Source organism: Culex quinquefasciatus, chromosome 3 (genome assembly GCF_015732765.1).
Source record: "Culex quinquefasciatus strain JHB chromosome 3, VPISU_Cqui_1.0_pri_paternal, whole genome shotgun sequence".
Classification (NCBI taxonomy): domain Eukaryota; kingdom Metazoa; phylum Arthropoda; class Insecta; order Diptera; family Culicidae; genus Culex; species Culex quinquefasciatus.
The window spans coordinates 418,254-440,654 of NC_051863.1; the positions used below are offsets into that span (position 1 = coordinate 418,254).

General features: G+C 36.5%; 2 protein-coding genes across 2 annotated transcripts; both read left to right on the forward strand.

Moving 5' to 3' along the window:
• The first annotated feature begins 1,303 nt into the window (after window positions 1–1,303).
• On the forward strand, window positions 1,304–6,842 carry LOC6046071 (alpha-soluble NSF attachment protein). The gene is made up of 5 exons (XM_001863292.2): window positions 1,304–1,609; window positions 3,341–3,527; window positions 3,604–3,735; window positions 3,792–4,112; window positions 5,333–6,842. Exons 1-5 carry the CDS (start codon window positions 1,518–1,520, stop codon window positions 5,480–5,482), a joined length of 882 nt encoding a protein of 293 aa, XP_001863327.1. The 5' UTR covers window positions 1,304–1,517; the 3' UTR covers window positions 5,483–6,842.
• A 6,531-nt stretch (window positions 6,843–13,373) lies between these two features.
• Window positions 13,374–21,176, forward strand: LOC6046070 (glycoprotein 3-alpha-L-fucosyltransferase A). Its single transcript, XM_038264003.1, has 5 exons — window positions 13,374–14,541; window positions 14,816–14,924; window positions 18,961–19,544; window positions 19,731–19,914; window positions 19,970–21,176. The coding sequence occupies exons 1-5, from the start codon at window positions 14,456–14,458 to the stop codon at window positions 20,483–20,485; spliced, it is 1,479 nt and encodes a 492-aa protein (XP_038119931.1). The 5' UTR covers window positions 13,374–14,455; the 3' UTR covers window positions 20,486–21,176.
• Window positions 21,177–22,401: the final 1,225 nt, after the last annotated feature.

Here is a 22,401-nt window from a genome sequence, read left to right on the forward strand (position 1 = left end):
AAATTTGAAAGATACCTGTCACTCGAAAATTCCTTAAAATAAAAATTGATTAATAAAATATAAAATTATAAGATTCAGAACATTAAATGTTAAATTTCACCATTTTAATAATTAATAATCTAAAATAATCGAAAATTCCAAAACCAAAAAAAACTTTTTTATTTACACTCAAACCCCGATGGTTTGACACCTTTACATGGAGTTCACACACACTACCAAACGATTGATGTGATAGTGTGCGTAAGCGCCGTGTAAAAAGCGACAGTTCGTCACTTTTTAGTTTGACTTTGACCAGCCGTTGGTACAAACTAAAACAGTTTCAAACGAAAATGTGATCAACCACCGGGGGTTGAGTGTACTTGATTATCGACATTAAATAAAATAAATTTTATTTTTGAAGTGAAAAAAAAAAAACCGTGAAAAAACTTCATTATACAAACAAGTTCTTCTTGAATTGATAGTTCTTTAATTAATAGAAAATCTGTTTCTTTATAAATGAATTTCTGATAGACTTGGTGACTTCGGCAATCTTAGAGGTTTTTCATGAGAAAATTAAAAAAAGCAGTTACACACAAAAAATATTGATTGGTACAAAAGCACAGACAAACAAAAGCTAAGTGCAGAGCTCGGAAGTGACGCGGTCAACAAAAATAGCGTTCTTTTCTTCATCTGCTGAGACCAGGTTATTACCGGAGGGCTTTTGTTAATTTGATTTGGTTAACCGCGGTGGATTTTCTTGAAATAATTCGAACTGTCAAAAATCCACCAAAGCATCTACCACATTGATCGCAGAAAAATCTGTGGTAGAAAAGTATCCACCGGTAGATGCTTTGGTGGATTTTTGACAGTTCAAATTATTTCAAGAAAATCCACCGCGGTTAACCAAATCAAATTAACAAAAGCCCTCGGGTATCTACATTTTGAAGTTGAATCTAAAAATAATTAATAATAATCAAGATAATAATACAAAATAACTGTGGACAATGCCGAGTTCTCTGCGAGGTTCTTGGTGACTCCCTTGAAGAAAGGTATCAACGGCTCGAGAAGCAATCTTGTTGGTTTACTCAAAACCGACCGAACCCTTTCCAAAATTTTGGAAAAGGGTATTCGGTGGTCTTCAGGCTGCCCATCCTGCCACCAAAATGCAGCTTCCGGCTTGGAGGTTGAGACTGGAGGAAACACACGGTGGTCTTTTAAGTAAAATTAAACAAAATTTCCATGACTTGTTTTGGTCGTGTTCTGGCAACATTTCAAAACGTCAAACGACGTCTGATTCCAAATGTCACCGATAGGGGCGCCCATCACACACCACGACACACAATCAACTCAACGCAACGACAAAAGCAGTCTCTTCTTCGATCAGTGAGGAGAAAAATCAATAATAAAAGTTTTCCCAGCACTTTGCGAAGGAGTGTTTAGTCCGCGGTGGAGAAAAAAGGTGCAAATTGTGTTTAATCGGAGTGCAAATTGGTGATTTACATTAGGAACAGCAGCAGCGGAAGAGGACGACGACGACGATGGCCGATAACGAGCAAAAGGCGCTGCAGCTGATTGCCGAGGCGGAGAAGAAACTCACCTCGTCCAAGGGCTTTCTGGGGTCGCTTTTTGGGTAGGTACAAAGGGATTCATTCTTTTCCATCTGGGGAGGGAGAAGGGCCTGGACATTGGAGTGCCCAGCTGCAACAGTTGCTGACGGATTGTGCAATAAAGATTGTTCATTAGATCTATTTTGGAATGACTCATCTGGAACTACGATTTGCTGATGCATACAATCATCGCTATAGATTTCACCTTCCAAGCAAATGGGTAGCGAAAAAAAAAAACATTCACACTGTGGGCTGAAGACTAGAAATAGCATTTATTTATTTAGTACATATCGGAAGTTTTAAATAACAAGATAAAATCTCTAGTTTTTTTTAAAGGGTCCAATAAACCAAATTTCCAGTTTTTGCTTTTTGGGCCCAAAACCCAAAAAGCAAAAACTGAAATTTTAGTTCACTGGACCTTTAAAAAAAACTCCAGAAATTAAAAAAGCAGCCTGAAAAAGTTTAACCATGGCATTCACCAAAATTTGATAACATGATCTTCCTTTTTTCTCTATATGTTAACTTTCTACAACGTAACCCCGCCTCCACGCGAGCTTTAATTTAAAAATTTGCCAAAAATCCTTTTTTCAACTAATTTTTAATCCTTAAAATGTAAATTATAAATTTAAAAAATTTGTAGAACTTGTGGGTTGAAATTTGATATGTTTTTCCAATGTTTAAAAAAATGTTTTTGGTGTATTTTTTTTATATAATTTAAGCAAAATAAGTATGATATAATTTTTGTAATGTCCTAGACTATGTCTCTACGCATTTTTTTTAAATTCAAAAATAATAACGGTACCATTCTGTAATAGAATATGTGAAAAACAAGCAAACAAAAAAAAATAGAGGTGACTGCAACATGAAAAATTAAAAAAAAAAACATGTGCTGAAACCTGGACTGGGGGTTCCCGTTTTTTGGGCAAAACCTTACCTTTCAAAAAAAAAATCGTTAAAAAAATTAATCGCTTTTGTCGGATTACTCGGAATGTCCACGCCTTCTTCCTTTCCTGATTATTCGATGAAATGTGGGTTCCGTTCACAGAATCTGTCTCATGCGAATAATGCAACGCAGTAAGCCTGGACATTTTAATAAGTGTAATATAATTCGGAGGTTTTCGAAGGTACTTTAATCGATAATGAAATTTTGGGTTCATTCCTTGATAACTTTTGATTTGCAAAAAATGATAATTTGATTCAATAGATGTTTTGTCAACAAAATTCTTGCAATATGAAATTAAAAGAGAGTGCACTATCTACCGGTTGAATTGCTAAATAATCCCGATTCGAATTCTGGAAGATAACTATTTAATATTTATTAGTGATACATTTTGTAACAGAATATTCATGGAGCTTGTTCATCAATTGTGCTCGTGTGTAAACATTTTCAATTAAAATTTGTTGGTTAAAGCCTCGTTCTAAATGGATCACGATATTGCCTCATGTTCTAGTGTGCAAACTCATTTATGCCCAGGAATCAAAGGTTACAATCAGCTGAGTTAGAATATTGCGCATTGCAAACCTCGGCAAAGGTCGACATCAATATAGTGCAAAACGTTTAGCCCACAGTCGGGCGAGACACAATGATAAGCAAGCAGCTGCACGGCAAACACCGTAACCGTGGCTGGCTGGACGGTCGTCGAAAGGAAAATCGATAATTTAAACTTTTTGTTCTCGCTTCTTCTGCTCGCCGTGCCAATCAACCAATTGACCGAAGAAGTTTAAACATTTGTTTTTTTTTCTAATGTTTTCAGCAATAGCTCCAACAAGGTCGAGGAAGCCGTGGACTGCTACCAGCGGGCGGCCAACCTCTTCAAGATGGCCAAAAAGTGGTCCCAAGCGGGATCGGCCTTTTGCGAGGCGGCCAGCCTGCACGCCAAGGCCGGAAGCCGCCACGACGCGGCAACTAACTACGTCGATGCGTCAAACTGCTACAAGAAGGTACGGTATCAATGATCCAGTGGTTGGTTTGTGAATTGTGTGAGTTCAACTCTTGACTTCTCTCTCTCGATTGCAGACCGACCCGAATGAGGCTGTCAACTGCCTGCTAAAGTCCATTGATATTTACACCGACATGGGCCGGTTCACGATGGCTGCCAAGCATCACCAGAGCATTGCCGAGATGTACGAAAATGAGGCAAATGATTTGGTGAGTTCAAGAAGACCTTCGAAGGAGAATAGCTGGACTAATCTTGCCCCTTTCAGGCACGCGCCGTTCAACACTACGAGCAGGCCGCCGACTACTTCAAGGGCGAAGAGTCGACCAGTTCGGCCAACAAGTGCATGCTGAAGGTGGCCCAGTACGCGGCCCAGCTCGAGGACTACGAGAAGGCGATCCAGATCTACGAGCAGGTGGCCGGTTCCTGTCTGGAGAGCTCGCTGCTCAAGTACAGCGCCAAGGAGTACTTCTTCCGGGCTGCGCTCTGCCATCTCAGCGTCGATCTGCTGAACGCTCAGCACGCGCTCGAGAAGTACGCACAACAGTATCCGGCCTTCCAGGACTCGCGGGAGTACAAGCTGGTCAAGGTAGGTTTCGGAAGGATTGCACTGGCAAATTTTACACTCCCACTTTTTGAAGATCGGAATATTAAAAAAAAATTAATTGTAAAATTGTTGGACTCCAAAATTTAAAAAAAAAATCATTCTTCAAATTTTTAAACTCCTTAATCAAAAAAAAAAAAAAAAAAATCAAGCTACAATTCTAAAATTCAAAAATTCAGAAATTCGAAAAAAATAAAATTTGTAAATACTGAAATTTTTAAATTGTAAAATTTTACTCATTCTAAATTTTAAAATCCTAAAAATCTAGAATTGTTAAACTAAAAAAAAATAAAATTTTTTTTTGAAAAATTTTAAAATTTTCAAATTTTAAAATTCTAAAATTCTAAACATTAAAAATCTAAAATTCAAAAAATACTAAAATTCTCAAATTATAAATTTTAAAATTCTAAAATTCTAAATTTTAAAAATTTCAAAATTCTAAAATTTTTAGATTCTGAAATTTTAAAATTCTGAAATTCTAAAACTTTCAAATTCCTAAATTTTAAAATTCTTAATTTTAAAAATTCTAAAAAATTAAAATTTTAAGATCCTAGGATTCTAAAATTTTAAGATTCTAAAATCCTAAAATTCTTAAGTTCTAAATTTTAAAATTTTAAAATTCTAGAACTCTAAAATTACAAAATTCTAAAATTTTAAAATTCAAAATGTCTACAATTTTAAAATTCTTAAACATTAAAATTTAAAAATTCTAACATTTTATAATTGCAAAATTCCGAAAATTGAAAATTCTAAACTTTGAAAATAACCAAAAATTCTTAAGTTTTTAATTCTTAGCCAAATAAATTTTAAAATTAATAAAATCATAATTATTAGTCTAATTACGCCTGGCCACCTTTTTTTTCTTTTTTTTTTAAAAAAAAGCTCCAAATTGGTAGAGCGCCATTTTATGAAAATTCTTTAAAGTACCAAATACGTGAAAGCGGCTAGGCCTACTGCGTCAAGTTTACCGCGGAGATGATGCATTGAATTGGATTTAGTTTTAGCGTTAACATTCAAACAACAACACAGTGTTTTGAATCTACCAATGGCTTAGTCTAACAAGAGAAATTTCAACTCCTTATAAGTTTTTTCAAGATTGAAAACGCGATTGAAAATTAATTCAGTGGACGAATCCGGTTCTTTTTGTTCAAAGTCCTATAGAATTTCTCAATAAGCCTAACACCGTCTTTCTCATCCGCTTACAGACTCTCTGCGAACATCTGGAGGAGCAAAACGTGGACGGGTTCACCGACGCGGTCAAGGATTACGACAGCATTTCCCGGCTCGACCAGTGGTACACCACAATCTTGCTCAGAATCAAAAAGCAAGCCAACGATAATCCCGACCTGCGATAAATTGCGTTCCGGTTGGCACGAGATCAGAGGAAGAAAGGAAGGATGAGAATACACAAACACGAAAAACTTCAGTGTAGTCGATCACTTAACCCCCCCATCTATCTCTACTAATTACAACACACAGACAGAAACACACACACAAACTTGTTTGATTCATAGATATTTGTTAAAAAGAAAACATATAACAGAAGAAAGAGTACTCTACTATTCGATGGATGTGTGCGTGCTTTGAAAAAATCAACAGGATCGCAAAAAACGTGTTTTGTCCTCGTTTCCAATAATATTATATCAACAATTATATACAGATTAGCGTTAAGTGCAAAGACTTTACCTTGATATGATATCTTTAGCAGAAGTCGGAGCAATTGTACTGTACAGTTGGTTCAGTTGTTTTCATATTGTTTACGGCGGAAACATTCCGTTTTAGTTGTTGAATCACTCGATAAAAAATCTAACATGTTATGGCACTCTCGCTAACCAAGTGTTTTTATTTGTATTGTTCGTTACAATCAGAGCAAATTCGTGCTTTTATTTCGACTATGTTCCTTTTCCAAACATTGCCCTCTCTTTTTAAATTTCCTAGTCAGCGACAAGAAAAATCACACAACTCAATCGAACTTATCGGGAAGAGAAAAAAAGTACAGAAAATAATATGCAAGCGTTACAATTATTACTAGCACTCAACTCGGAAAACAAATCAATGCTTTGAAACCGCTGCTAAAATAGTGCAATTTTGCGCCACTAATGTGAGTGCAGTAATTTGGAAGAAGAGAAAAAACACACACAGGCATATTCGAGCATCAGAAGAAAAAAAAAGTAGTTATTCATCAGTACTAAGTATAGCAAAAAATGAACCGACAGAAAACTACCCACTCTATGGAGGAATCAGAGGCGACTCGTGCCCGAATGTAGTACCTGTTCAATGTTATTTTTTTACATTCTTTATTATAGAGTTTTTCAGCCGGAGGCTGGTTCAACTCTTTTGGATGATTTGACTTCGTGCTTGAAGTCGACCCGGTTACAATGTTGTTTTAATAAATATTGTTATAATAATAGATCGTAGTAAATTTTTGAATCTCAATGTTAAAAAATGTTTTTGAAGCTTTTTTCTTTCCAATGGCTTCTATTTTTATGTTTTATTATTTTTATGCTATTATAATTTTCTGTTTATGCAAATAATTAATTACACTTATGATTAAGACTTTTTTATTTCGGTAAAATGTATTTTTAAGACTCAATCATTAGCGTGGCAAATGTGGAAAAATAGAGCAATCGCTCTGCCATCCTTATCGAAATTCAAGGAAAGTTATTGAACATTGTACTAAAATTCAAAACTCTTCATCAGGATGTTCAGAAAAAATACCACATCCTTCACAAAGGAAAACTGTTTGTTGGGCTTTTTAAGGCCCAACTAATATTGAGCTAACTTGGTTACTATTTAAAAATACAATTGACATTTTACTTTATACTTTTTAGAACCAGGTCGTATCGCTTTTGATCCTTTGTCAAATTTTTAGAGAATTGAATTTACTCACTGTTATGTCCTCATGGTTTTGGAATTTAATTTCTGAATAAAAAGAAGAGCTTCTTCTGATGTTAAGAACAAAACTATATTGACATGAATCCGAAATAATGAAAATATTTGATTTTAGCATCAGTGAAAAAAAAGTTTTCAGAACAAATTCATGCTACAATATATGATAATAATATATTCAACTAGAGTGAACCGGACCAACAGTCTGAATAAACACAGTCGTTTTTGGAGCATTTAATGGCATCAAATCTTGCACTTTTAGAACTGCATCCGCTTTAAATACAATTATCCTGAAAATAAAATAACGATCATGGTTGAATCTACGATCATAATTCTTCTCATGTGTCCCGAGTCTGGAAAAAACACAGTACTTTTTTGTTTCAATTGTTTCAATTCAATCTATCAATCACACTATCTAAACTTAACATTACATCACTTTCCAGTAGAGCAAGAATCCACTAGTTACCTAGAAGATCGAAGAGGTTCAACGCGCGCAGTTGAACATTCCAGTTTTAAAACAAGCCATCACCAGTCTGCGCAAAACAGCCTGATGCCTAAAAGTGCGCCAAATATAGAGCAATATCTGTGGTGCTCTCGCGCTCTCTCATTTATTCATGCTCTCAACGTGCTGTCAACGCGCTGGCTTGTTTACCTTTTGCAAGCAGCTCCTGCAGAGCTGAGCGAGCTAAGTCAGCTGGGGCCTGGGGTGGCATTTCGCTCTCTCCCAAAAATGCTGTCAGTTCACGCTCTCAGATTGAACCAGATTTACCAACACATCGATAATGCCGCTGCGTATGAATAGGATGCTCTTTACATGTGTTGAATTTTTTCCGTATGGAGATTTTTTCCCCGACGTTCACAGGGTCGGTTTGAACGCGACGAGCATTTGCGCCTGGCCCGTCAGGCTGGCTCGCTTTAGTATTGGTGGGTTGTAAAGAGAGGTAAAGAGTAAAGGGTGGCGGACCAATGCTTTTTTGGTGCATGCAGCGCTGCTGAACATAGGACGTCGATTTTGTTAACGTTTATTCAAACAAAAATTGTAATTGTATGTTGCTGGTTGAAAAAGCACCGCGGTACTTAAATAAAAAAATATCCGCATGAAATCGGCTACCTGTTCAATGAACAGGTTGAACAGGTGGACGAGTCGCCTCTGGGAGGAATAATTAAAAACAAAAAAATAATGAAATAACAATTTATCTTTAGCTACTATAGTAAAAAAAGTAAACTAATTTTAATAGACAGCGACTCAATTTTGAACATAAAAAAAACCTTACGTTGTTGCAGAACTTTCGTCAGCATCGCGCTGACCGCGGTGGAATAGTAAATTATGTCAAAACAAAAAATACAACTACTAAACGAATGAAAAAAAAATCTATCATAACGAACAGACAATTCCAACATTTAAACTACACCAACGCCAGACTTGCATGGAAGCTCCTCTTGGACAATGGGAAGGGAAGAGGGCACGAAATTATTGAAGAAAAAAGAAAGCACTTTACCATACACGTGCGTTGACAGAGCATCTCCGCGTAAATAAATTTGTGACTATAGAAGAAGAAATCTTACATGTTTCCGAATTGCAATAAATAAAAAAACAACAAAGTACTCTAAAATATCAAATCAGCAAAGGTGTTTTATTTCTCAAGAGACAAGCCGATCGAATATCTGGCTGTGTCTTCTGAAGATTTTATATAACTGATTATATTTTCCTATATTATAATACTGTAAATTAAATAATCCTTTTGCCCGTTCCCCACTTTCCCAGTCCCCAATCCCATTTTTTCCAAATTTCACTTCTCCCCTAAAAATACAATTATCTGCCACACTAACACTCCACACCTTACTGATCCGGTGCGTTTGGTGCGGTATGTCCACGCATCCTTCCTCCCCTGTTGATTCTGTGAAATATGATCCGTTCACAGAATCTGTCTAGGCGATTAATGCAACGCAGTAGGCCTCTCTTCCTTGTGTTTGCTGCGTGGTGACAGTAGTCATTTGAATGCGATCATGCGAGTGATAATCGGAATCTCGGTAGAATGTCAAACGACTGTTCTCTGAGCGAATGTTTTTCTAGATTTTTGACGATTTCATGAACAGCGTGAAATTCGTGAAATTTATAAATTTTCTCAAATCATTTATTTTAAATAACAACTTAATAAATATTTCATCCAAAAAGACTATTTAAGTAAATTTTATTTGTTTTCAATTAAAAAGCTTGAATATATATTTATGTCAAGTTGATATGAACCATTTGAAGAATTGCTCAGATTTTTAAGTGTTTTTAGAAACTAACTGAATTTAGTAATATTTGCATACGCTGTATTAAAAATTATACTGCTATTTTATTTCAAAGATTCAGTTTTGAACAAAAAAAAAATAAAAGAATCAAGGTTTGTTTTATTCAAAATAAAATGAAGAGTATTTTGATCTTTGGAATCACATTCAATTATTTTTTGGGCCTGTTTAATTTTAACGATATTTGTTTATTTGGGTGGATAATTCCCGTGAAAGTAAAAACAAATCTACTTTTTTTGTTTTCTTTTCTTACTTAGAATAAAAATTTCGATTTTGTTTTAAATCATATTATTTTTGCAAATTTATTTTAATGTAGTTTTTGAAAAGTGAGCTAAAACTCTAAAAAAATATGTTTAATTGGCTAAATGATGCAGAAAATTCTATTTATTTTATTCATTTTGACTGGACAAGATTGTTAAATCTTGCTTTGATATGAAATTCATTAAAATGTAAAAAGATATCGAGAAATTAAAAGTGCAACATGGAGTTAAACTTTCTGTCAAGCTTCTGTGAAGTTTACCATGGCAGTTGCGAAAGTTTAACTCCATGTTACCGGCTCACATCTCTCTTTTTAATTTCTCGATAGAAGCAAATTTGCGAAAACATTTTAGCATTATTAGTCGAAAATTAAAAGAGCAGTTTAGTAAATGAGAATACGCGTGCCCTACGTATTTATAAAAAAATAATCCATAAACTAGGAGGTTTTTTTTAAATTGGGAGAGTTTTTTTCTGTCGCATTCAAGTTTAGTGATTTTGTTTAGTTTATTGAACAATAATATATAATGAAGCATAACAAAAAGTATCTGTGATTTAAACATAGGATTTTCAAAATAATTTTAACATTTTTTTAACTTCCGCGAAATTTGCGTGAAATTTGATGTTTTTAAATTGAGGTCCCCGTGAAATTTACGATTTTCAAGCGTGAAAAATCACTAAGCCCATTTATTATTGATTATCTTGCAAGAAACCCTGCCATGATAGATTTCAAAATTCGTGAAATTGAAGATATGATAAACCATGGTTATTAGTAGTGTAACCAAAATGACTTTTTGGCGGTACAGGAGCTGGCGACTTGCATTTCTGGAGTTTTTTTTTAAGGTGCAATAAACCAAATTTTCAGTTTTTTTGCTTTTTGGGTGTTTTTTAGGACCCCTGACTCAAGGCGGTTTCAAAAACACCCAAAAAGCAAGCACCCAAAAGCAGATTTTAAAAGTTCGTAAAATTCACCTTCAAATGACTTGTCCCAAATTATTTTGAATTATTTTCATCAAATAAATTATTTAATATCACCACACTTCTCGTAACTCCCCTAACTATTGCTACTAGGTGATCGCCACCCTCTCACACACGACACACGTCAGTTTCAGTCTCTTCCAATCAGACTTCCAATCTGTTTTATTTTTTTTTTTTCGCAACACCGGTAAACCGTACACGGTACACACGTTTATGTGTGTGCTGTGCAACAACAACTTTTGCTCTCCTTTCCTTCATACCAGGAAAAACTCACACACACGCAAGGAAAGCGCCAAGAACCAGAGAGAAAACAACATTTTCCGCGAGGTTCGCGAGAGTTAAACGAGATTTTTCAACCCCTATTTTTTGTGTAAATTAGGGTGGTAATGGAATTTTGCGTGTTGATGTTGTTGCATCGGTTGCAAACTTGCTTTAATTTTGGAGTTTTGTTTTTTGAAAAGTTCCAATTACCCATATTTCCAATTTTTGCTTTTTGGGGTTTTTTGAAACCGCCTTGAGTCAGAGGTATTAAAAAACACCCCAAAAGCAAAAACTGAGAATTTGGTTTATTGGACCTTTAAAAAAAAACTCCAGCAAAATGTTGAGTTTTTTACAAAATTCCTTGAAACCATGGGAATATTTTGTCCAAATTTGACGAGGTCATTTATTTTACAAAATTACATTTCAAAACGAACGCTGTCATAAGCTGTATAGGGGAACTATACCCTTTCTCAGCCTATTTCTATTATCGGCCTATCAGCACTTTGATCATGAATTACAGCTTAAATAAAGTGTTTTTGACTGTTCCAAAGTAATAAACAGCTCAAATAAAAGTGAGCAAGCAACTTATCATTGTTGATACATCTGAAAATGTTGATTTAATAGCGAAAAACGGCAAAAGTGATGAGAATTGGTCGAACGGCTTAGTGTGATTAAAATGGGTATATTTCCTCTATATAAACTTCGGAAGGAACCGGTCAAGAAAAAAATCAAATGGGCAGCGGCGGCGAGAGCAAGCCAGTGAGGGTAAAGAATGCCCCAAGAAATCGCTCTCTCCTCTTTGTTCTGATGTTCGTTAAGTTGTTTCTTGACCCCTTTCCTTCCGAACACCATACTAGCCTATACACAATATAAGCCGTAAGGAAATTTATTGAATCTGTGAAGAAATTTCAGGTTTGATACCCAATTTTGTTTTTTTCTTCTGGTATGTTAGTTATAACAATTTCTTCAGAAACTATGATAATTTGAAACTATAATTTTGACCAAACTAACAATTAAAAACAAATGCATGCATTGTAAATAAAAAAAATCATAGTATTTCTTAAAAATTATTGTTATACATTACAAACAACCTATTTTTTTAATTCGTTTAAAATTCTCGAAGTAAGAATATCAAATTTTGATATTATTGTGGTATTATTTTTTCCGAATTTCTTTACAATTGTTTTCGTAGTGGCTTTGTGATAAACGTCATATGATAGTTTTGTTGACACTTTTGGTGAACCCAATTTTATTTTAATAACATTTATTCCTGAGTATTTTTCAGATGCTTGGCCAAGAAAGGGCTTCAACGATATACCGTTAATCAATGACAGATTTTATGAAAGATTTTTCACTTGCGCTGACATAAACTGCTTTATAAATAAAAAAAAACGGAATGAAAATACCAAATTTTAGTATTACTTTGACATATAACAGCAACCAAATAAACAACATGATTTGGTATTGTTTTGGTGTTGCCTTCCTCACCTCACTGAGGAAAGGCTATAAAATCACTCAAAAAATGAACTTCTCAATTAGATCTCCTAGACCCACCGTCATGTATACCTATCGACTCAGAATCAAATGCTGAGCCAATGTCTGTGTGTGTGGTGGGATGTTGATCAAAAAATTATCACTCGATTATCTCGACATTGGCTGAATCGATTTTGTCCATTTTGGCCTCATTCGATCCGTCTTGGGGTCCCATAAGTCGCTATTAAAAATTATGCAGTTTAGTTAAGTACTTCAAACGTTATGCTAAAAAAACGATTATGACTAAAGTTCGGAAAATTGTCAAAAGGGTGGTTTTTGTAAGAAAACCCTTCATGCTATACATTTTTAGAAAGGTATTTGAAAGACCTTTCCAACGCTTCCATTGAAGATCTGACAACCCTATCAAAAGTTATTAGCACTTAAGTGTTATTTATGCACTTTTTGGAGGCCGGATTTCAGATATTTTGATGAAAACATTGTCCAGATATATCATGCGACCTATCTTTGGATTGGTAATTAAAAGACTTTTTCAACGAACACGAATTGAATTGGAGATTTGACTCCCCTATCATAAGCTGTTAGCACATAAGTGCTCCGAAATATGAAGATCTGAATACCCAATCTGATGGTATGAATAATGAGTCAAGTTTATAGAACGCTGAAAGGTCCGCCCTTTTGTGTCTATTTCGGATAGCATTACCCTTTAAATGTGGATTAAGGATGGATTAAGTAACGTTTTTTACAAACAAACCATCTGTTATTGAGCAACCAAGCCACATTTTGGTAGATGTCTTACTGAAGTTATGCATAAATGTGTATTCCCGTGTAATTTTCCCTGGATCGGGAAAAGTTTCAGGCAAGTCTGTGAGGTAGGAAGTTTGTTATTTTTTTTATGTGATTCAAATAATAAAAATTACCCAACATCCATCATAAATCAACAAAATCCTGAAAATGTTCCACCCTAATCTCACACACTCCCAGCCAGCTACGATCGCACACACCGCATCGCTCCGTCCCGTCAAAGGACGAAAACGCTCTCGCGCAAAAACACACATTCAAACAACTCAGCGCCGCGCACCCATTGCCAGAGCCTGCTAAGAACGAAACGGGGAGGGATGCCTTTTTCGATAGGGCAGTGGCATCGCACTGTCGAAGGGTGGTGAAATCTTTTTGCATCACGTTTTACCGTAGAAAAATACGGCGATAATGCAGCGTTTATCGGTTTCCAAACTAGCAAACTAGCGAAAAATTGGTTTGATTCCATGTGAAAACGTGGCGCGCGCTCGTAGTGGCTCGATTTGTGGCGTCGCGACGCTCTTTTTTTGTGGGAGCAAAAAAAGAGGCGTATTTTTGGTGAAATTTGTGTTATCAATTTAATGACCATACCATAGAATGAAATAAGTGGAGAGTGAAAAAAAAAACGCGTTTTGAATGCCTTTCTCTGTCGGACAAATAATTACGGGATAACGAAGAGGGGGCAGTTTAGTTATTGTGGAGCGCGAGAGTCGGACTGTGTGTGATTTTTTTTTTGCGTGGCATGCTGCGTCTAAGCACCATCTAAGCACTACACTGTCCATTGTAGATGCTTATCGGGAATAAAAGGGGTGGCACGCGGGGCGAGAGCAGAAGGCAATAGTTTGTTCTATTTGTATCGGATCGGAAGCGAGAGTTGTAGTCGGTTCTCAGTCGTGATGCGGTGCACAGATTCGCCGTGCGCCCTTTAATAACAAATGCTAATTGTAATTTAGAGAGTGGGGTGGAAAAATGGTGCAAGGAACGACTCCACCAGTGCAAATCTTTAGCACGTGAAAATCTCGCCAGTGCAGCTTCGCCGGGGCTCGGAAGTTATATAAGCCACCAAATTTAGAGTGTGATGAAAACAACGGAAAAAAAACTTTACAAAAACAAGAAAAATCGATTACCTCAGTAAACTGTCAAATGTCGAGTAAAAGAAGCCACTTGAAGTGAATATTCCTAATTTGAAAAGCACCGATTCTAATGTCCGCCCACATTCCCACGTCCTTCCCTCACGTGACAACTGCTGGCAATTTCCGAACGACCGTGGTCTTTTGACCACCCAAAACCCAAAACCACCAGAAAGTTCAGTGGAAAAAGGGGTGCAAGTTCAGACTGAGTCAAATTGAAATGCATCGATCATGAGATTCCCCAAGGTATCGCCGAAAAAGTGTTTCTTTCTTATTTTATGTTTCGCCGTGCTGGTGCTGCTCGTGTTCAACTTAAGGTGAGCAAAACTCGGAAAAACGCCGAACCACCCCGGATGCCGTCATGATTATTCATAATTTAAGCGCTCGCTGACGAAGAAGCAAGACGAAGACGGTGCGTGTGGTGGTATCGATTTTCCAAAACAACCCTCGCACCGTGACGCGCGCGATGAGGAACCACCCTTTTGGCCCAATTCGCATTCGTCTGGTCTGGTCTGGTCTGATCGCGTGTATAAATTTCTCCTTTTCTCTTTCTCTCTGTGCTGGTGAATTTGTTGGGGACATTCTTCACAGAGACAAGGAGCTTAGCAGCAAGGGAACACATCCCGTGTACAGCCGGGACGAGTACCAGGTGGAGTACAACAACAACAACAACAATCAGGACAGCGCCAAGGATGGGGAGGTGAGATTTGGTTTAGGCTGAATAAACACCGCATTTGGTACTGCATTTTTATACTTGAATGAAACTGTATCCAGAGAAATAATTTTGAATCAATTGAGTCACCATTCAAAATTAGGACTTTTCATGGAAGTTTTCAAGTTTAATTAAAAACAAAGGACCATAATTGACGGTGTATTTATCCAAGCACTTTCTCCAAAATTCCTGGTTATCTTTGCTAATATAGGACCAAATTTTATATTTTTCTTTAGAGAACTTGGTCGGGAAACTGTTTACCTCTTGATTATTTCGATAATTTGTCGTGGTGTACCTAGGGTGGCCAAATCTCGTTTTCGAATTCCCAGCTTTTTCCCGGCTTTTCAAGAACCTCAAATAAAGGCATTTATTACCCAATGCATGATTGCAAAACAAAATCTGTTTACATCAACCATCGACCAAATTTGAAAAAAACTACAAATTTCTTTAAAAAAAAAATCATACTTAAATTTGATTAGAAGAGAAAAGTAACGCCTCAAACAATAATTTAAAGCTATACTCAAAATAAAAAAAAAATATTTTCATTAAAATATACAACATTATTTGAAAAACTGTGCCATTTTTTGTTACTCAACTGTAAGAAATGTGGGACATGTCATTAGAAAGGAAATTTAATATATTTTTTTAGCAATCAATAACCCAGAAGGTTATTTTTCCCATTTTTTGTTTTCGTAGTTAAAAAAAAGCAAATTTTAAGATGAAAATGTTGTTTTAAAGAAAAACTACCTTTCTCGATAATTGAAGATCCTAAAAGAACATCAAATTTTCCTTCCAATTCACGAGTGGAAGGGGGAGGAGAGGTGTTTATCATTTATTTTTCAAACTTATTTGATCATTGTTTCATTTGATTGATTGATATTTTTTCTTCGTCATTTTTTGAGACATTTGTAAAAAAATTTAAAATAGTTGCAAAATGAAAAAAAAGCTTATAGTTAACTCAAACTATAGTTTGAAACCTTCTTTTCAAGCAAAATTTCATTCCTGAAAAAATACATATTTTTTTGCGGAACCTTGTTGACTCATTCTATAAAAATTATAAGTTTTATTCATGTTTCTCAAAAAGTAAACTACAACAATACATTGTAACCAACGATGTAAGTGTTTTCATATATTTTACTTTTTTTTCATATATATATATAAAATTAGATAAAAAAGAATGAAATAATTTGTTTTCAATTGAATCTGGAATATAAATTTCAAAAAAACATAAATGTTTTTGTCCTAAAACAAAATCCAATTGATACGTTCAATTCACAATATTTGATAAACTAAAATATAAAAAACAAACAAAATTTTTTTTATAATTTTTTTTTGTTTCAAAGCGTCAAAATTTGATCTCAGGCTTATTGTTTTTAATTGAGACACTCAACTTATTTACTCGATATTCAATGATTGGCCAAGCCGCAGCGAAGATTGAACGCTGTGCTTTGACTCAAATTTTAAGTCGAATGTTTCACCCAAGTTTCACCATTTGGATGATTTTTTTTAAAGTAATACAGTTATCCCACATATTCGGAACACCCACAAATTCGGAACACTTTGTGATAATCTGTCAATAGCATGCCAAATGCAACTTTTCTGTCGACCCTACTATTTTTAGAACCTTTATTCGGACATTCTCTTGCTAATTTCACTTGTAAAAGTAGTACTTTAAAACAAAAAACCTCATTTCAAGACTATTTTATCAAGAGCAGTAAAACACTGCCACCAAATTGCCTGTTCCATAATTGTGGGATGTTATTGTACCTCCGAGTCCGAGCCACGTAGCCCAGTGGTAACGCTTCCGCCTCGTAAGCGGTAGATCGGGGTTCAAATCCCGGCTCGGACCAACACAACTGGTAATCTTTTCCCTTCTGGAATCGATTGCTTAGTAAAGGAAAGGTAGTGTATCGTCACAAACTGGACCTTATCACGACACCTTAGGGAGGCGCCCTATGGAATGTTAACATTAACCTTAACATGTTAACATTAAGTTGAGAATGAAACTGCCACTGAATCCGCTTTGTAAATGCCGGGATACTCTTCAAGGGTGTTCCCCTCAGGAACTGGGAAAGATTTACTTTTTTTTTATTGTACCTCCCACAATCGTAGAACACCTGAATTTAACTGATATTTTCACAAAAAAGTTATTAGACCATTCATAAATCATCACTAAGCTTGAGTTTTATTGGTTTCAGTGTGTGAAGTTATTACTTTGTAAATATTATGTACTCATGGAGAGAACCAAAGTTTGTTTACATCCGTAGGAAAAAAATGTTCCGAATTTGTGGATTTCAGTTTAATTAAAGTTTATTAAAGTTAAAATTGCCATTGTTAGATAAAGTATTCAAAAGATCGCAAGAAAAGCTTTCAAATGAAGGTAAAACCGAATCATTGCGTTCAATTATCGATTTGCTATGATTTTTTGAACATTGGACGATCTGTAAACTGTTCGGAATATGAGGAATGACTGTACTTTTCGGTACAACAGCTGAAAAATTGAAAAATTGAACTTACCGGACTTGGACTGACTTGATCCTAGCTGTCCCACCTCGCTCCGTAAAAAAAGAGCTGAAGAATTGAACTTTTCAGCACACTTTTCAGAGCAGAAAATTATAACTTTTCAGCTCTTGTATCGACAAGTTTTACTTTCGATTCTTTTATTTTTCGTAGAGAAAAGTAGGCCGATTCTTTGACGAGAATTGCAAAAAAAAACCTGTTTGTATTTTTTTTTCAAATAAAAATATGGTTTTAATGAATTTTTTAGTACGCCTTCAAATCGAGCGTCCAATTTTACATAAAAGTCTTTTTGGTACCAAATTTCCAAATCATAACCATTTTTCGAGTACAGTCATCCTAAATATCCGGAACGCCCATAAACTCGAAACACTTTTGTGAAAATTTGTCAATAGCATGTCAAATGCATCTTATCTGTCGACCCTAATATTTTAGAATCTTTGTTTGAACATTTTCTTGATATTTCACTAGTAAAAGTTGTGTTGTTTAAACGAAATACTGCATTTCAAGACGATTTTATCAAGAGCATTAAAACACTGTTCTCAAATTGCCTGTTCCACAATTAAAAAAGTTACAAAAAAGTTTTCAGACCATTAATAAAACGTCAATAAGCTTGAGTTCTATTGGCATCAGTGTGTGAAGTCATTATTTTGTAAAAAAAATGTACTCCTGGAGAGAATCAATGTTTTTTTTACATTCATGAGAAAAAAGTGTTTCGAATTTGTGGATTTCAAGGGTCAATGTTTTTTCTTTAAAAACTCGACATCAATCAAAAGATCACAAGAAAAGCTTTCACATAAAGGTAAACGCAAATCATTATGTTAAATTTTCGATATTCTATGGTTTTTTTTAAACATTGGTCGATCTTTAAACTGTTCCGAATAAGTGGGATGACTGTTTTCAATATTTATTGAATGTTTTCATACCGCCCCTCCTTCACGAGATATCGAAAACTAGACCTCGAAGTCATGATCAAAGTTTCACTCAAATCGAAGAGGGCCAACTACAATGCAAGTCGACGGAGAATTCCCCTTTTGGAATTCGAGGCCTGGACTTTGATCTGGACACGAGATTTCAGATATAATTATAAATCTGACAACAACCTTTTATTTCGAGAAAATCTATTTTTGAAGTTTGATAGTAAATATTTTTGAAACTATTATTGATGAAGTCAGACTTTTTGAAGCAACTGACAATTATACTATCGATAAGCAAAGGCTCACAGTTTAAACTTATTTGGCTTTTTCAGTTGAATAATGTAAACAAAAATCTAAAAAGCACATGTCACAAGTGTGTTTTGAAAGTAAAAAATGTGCTAGTACGTTTCACTAGTGTGCACAGAATTTCCAAAACGTTTAATTAACTCATACACCAAAATGATCGTTGTCAAAACGAACGAGTTTGATCGAAATAGTACAAAAACGTAATATTTAATTTTGAAACAACTAAAATAAAATAATAAAATTGTAAATAGTACAATATAATATAAAAATTCCCATATTTTCAGCTATTCGGCACGACAGAGGACGCCGACCAGGGCAGGTTGGACAGGGCCTCAAGCAAGCTGGACAACGGATACGACGCGTCCTTGAATGAACTATCCCTAGCCGGTCCCAATCAGATGAGCAGTCTCAACGAGAGACCATGGTACTTTTCGAACGGCGTACGCTACCCAAAAGCGGTCAGCCGGAACCGGAAGACCAACAAACGGAACGCCCGACTGCTCCCGTCGGAGACCTCCCGAACCGATCGAATCTCGAACCAGCTGATGTACGTTCCCGCGAACTACGAGACTATCAAAAGAAAGGGCAAATTGAAGTCGATTCTGCTGTACAACGGACTGGGGCCGTGGAACGTCAAGGCCGGCCGCGATGTGTTCCTCACGTCCAAGTGTCCCGTGACCACGTGCAGCATCACGTCCGCCCGGGAAAAGGCGGTGTCGGCCGATCTCATCCTGTACAAAGATCACTACATTCCGCCGGCGGTTCCGCGATCGGCGCATCAAATTTTTATGATGTACTTTTTGGAATGCCCGTTTCACACGCAACACGTTAAATTTCCCGATGCTTTCAATTGGACGGCCACCTACAGGTAATTAGAGCATGCATATTTTTTATTTGTATCCAAACGACATCTGATAGCTGGTTGCTCGTTACGCGGTTGACCACCCACACCGTAACGAACTTGAATGCTACGGAAATGGTCAATTATTTGGTGTTTTTTTTGTTGTTATCTTTTCAAACCAGAACTCGTAACTAAACGTTCCACTTTACACAGGAAAGACAGTGACGTGGTGGCACCGTACGAAAAGTGGGAATACTTTGACCCGCGGATTCGGCAGATCGAGCAGGACCGCAACTACGCGCTGAACAAAACCCGGAAGGTGGCCTGGTTTGTGTCCAACTGTGGCGCCCGGAATGGCCGGCTGCAGTACGCCCACGAGCTGCAGAAGCACATTCAGGTGAGTTGAACCTAAAAACGAGTCTCAGTTGTCAACCTCTTCTTTTTCGCACCAGGTGGACATTTACGGTGCCTGCGGTACGTACAAATGCTCCCGCACGACTGCCGAAAAGTGCTTCGAGATTCTGGACCGGGACTACAAGTTCTACCTGGCGTTCGAGAACTCCAACTGCAAGGACTACATCACGGAAAAGTTCTTTGTGAATGCCTTAAACCGTAACATCCTACCGATCGTGATGGGCGCCCGGCCGGAGGATTACGAAGCGAGTTCGCCGCAAAAGTCGTACATCCACGTGGACGAGTTTGCCTCGCCGAAAGAGCTGGCCGAGTACCTGAACATTCTCGACCGGAACGACGAGCTGTACAACTCGTACTTCAAGTGGAAGGGCACCGGCGAGTTCATCAACACCTACTTCTGGTGCCGGTTGTGTGCGATGCTGCACGACGAGTCCTCCTTCCAGAAGCCCAAGTGGTACGAGGACATCAACGACTGGTGGCGGGGCCCGGGAGTGTGCACAAACGGCTCCTGGCGAAACTTTCGCGCCCGCAAGGATGCCATCAGCGAGGAATAATCAAACAAAACCAAAAAAGAGAACAGACTACTTACGACAAGCGAAAGGAATTAGTGTGTACGTCTCTAGTTTAGGAATTTCAATTAAACAAAAAAAACAAAACTTTGTTCGATCAATTACCAGGTAAGAGGAAGAGAACCCAAGAAATGATCTAGTCCAACTTTACACGCACGAGATAATAAGCGAGTGATCTCCGAAGTGCAGAATCCGCAAATCAAACTAAACAAAATAAAATACTTAAAAAAACTGTACTTTACATTAAGCAGAAGGAGGAGGAAACGTTCCGTATGTGGATTGTGTCGAGAGACGAAACGAAAACTTTCCTCTCGTTTGTGATTTTAGTTGCGTTAAATTGACTGTTACCTTAGTTTAAAGTTTAGTTTAATCTATAGTGCACACCATTTATCAGTATTACTTGACCAGAGAGCTGGCGGCCGTACTTGAACATTTCTCACACAAAGCTGAACTGGCGATAATTTTAGTTAGTTTAGTCATTCCTTAGTATAAGTTGGTCGGAGTAGCACAAAAAAAACTCATCTCGCCATAAGAATCTCATGCTCGTGAATCCACAGTCCACAGTCGAATGATATTGTTCGAGTAAGTTTATGTTACTTGAGGATAGAATTATTAATTTCACGATAATAAACAGAAGATATCAATCTTTTTTGGTGTAGACCTTGAATTCAATCAAGTTTATTGAGGAATGCTGTTTTCAGTTGATGACAATCCTTCTGTCTTTGATTGCTAACTTCACATATATGCCCTTGTTTACATCGTTTCAATAGAGATTCCTTGGTCTGCGAGAAGCGTGCCCAGAATTATCATTGGTTTAAATTAGCTTGAAATAAATTTTGAATGATCTTTTGCAAAACATTCAAAACAAAATAAAAACTTAAAAAAAATCTAGGTAATTTGGGAGAAAGATGTTTTTACTTAATTCTAAAACAAAAACGAAGAAACATTGAATTTTCTCAGTTTGCAGAGATTTCTATTGAAACAGCAATTGACACTTTATCCGAATACAATTTTTTTCCTTATTGTTTTTTTTTGTACACAATTATTTTTTCTTTATTTTTGTTGTCATTCATTCTATTTTTGCAACATTGCTTCAATTTCAACAAATAAACTATTTTTTTAAAGGTAAAATTACTGATTCATTCAACATATTGACTCCCAACGATTACTCAAACAAACTGGAACGTTTGTGCCCAAACTCAATCCACTTCAACGAATAACCCTATAGGGCATTCTCAAGCAGGTCTTGTGACAATTTGACATTTTACGCAAATGGTGACTGAGCGCTTCGGTCGCTTTCATAATTGCCATTCTGCCTTCGTTGCTCACACACAAACGAATGAGCGCTATGTGGAGTTCGTTCGTTCGTTTGACATTCTACCGAAAATTCCGATCACCTCCCTCATGACTGCGTTCAAAGATTGCTATCGCCACACAACAACCCCGAATGAGCAAGATAGAAAGGGGTTGAGAGAGAGAGAGAGAGAGAGAGAGAGAGAGAGAGAGAGAGAGAAAACATGAGTGCTAGGTTTCGTTCGTTTCAACCTGGTGTACAGTTACTGACAGTCTTTAGCTTTTTTTAAAATTCAGGGTTGTTACGGAAAAGCCGAAAAAAAATCCACGCCTTAGGGCCGGTATGCTCTTCAAAAGAAAGGGGGTCAAGGAACAGCTCTACGAACGGCGTAACAAAAGAGAGGGAACGTTTTCTTGGGGCTTTTCTTCACCCTCTCTGGCTTGCATTCGCTACCGCTGCTGCCCATTTGAAATTTTTCTTGACCGGTTTCACATACATACATAATATAACATACATACCTTACATTAATATAACAAAATTATAAAAAAATAGTAGTTTTACATTACAGAATCTTAAATCGCCGAAAATGAAAAGGATTTATGAATTT

Bases quoted from the DNA above. Each gene is read 5' to 3' on its own strand.
- LOC6046070 (XM_038264003.1), top strand. From the start codon at position 14,456: ATGAGATTCCCCAAGGTATCGCCGAAAAAGTGTTTCTTTCTTATTTTA. The intron at 14,542-14,815 runs GTGAGCAAAACT...CATTCTTCACAG, and splicing joins CTGCTCGTGTTCAACTTAAG to AGACAAGGAGCTTAGCAGCA. The intron at 19,545-19,730 runs GTAATTAGAGCA...CACTTTACACAG, and splicing joins AATTGGACGGCCACCTACAG to GAAAGACAGTGACGTGGTGG.
- LOC6046071 (XM_001863292.2), top strand. From the start codon at position 1,518: ATGGCCGATAACGAGCAAAAGGCGCTGCAGCTGATTGCCGAGGCGGAG. The intron at 1,610-3,340 runs GTAGGTACAAAG...TAATGTTTTCAG, and splicing joins TTTCTGGGGTCGCTTTTTGG to CAATAGCTCCAACAAGGTCG. The intron at 3,528-3,603 runs GTACGGTATCAA...TCTCGATTGCAG, and splicing joins CGTCAAACTGCTACAAGAAG to ACCGACCCGAATGAGGCTGT.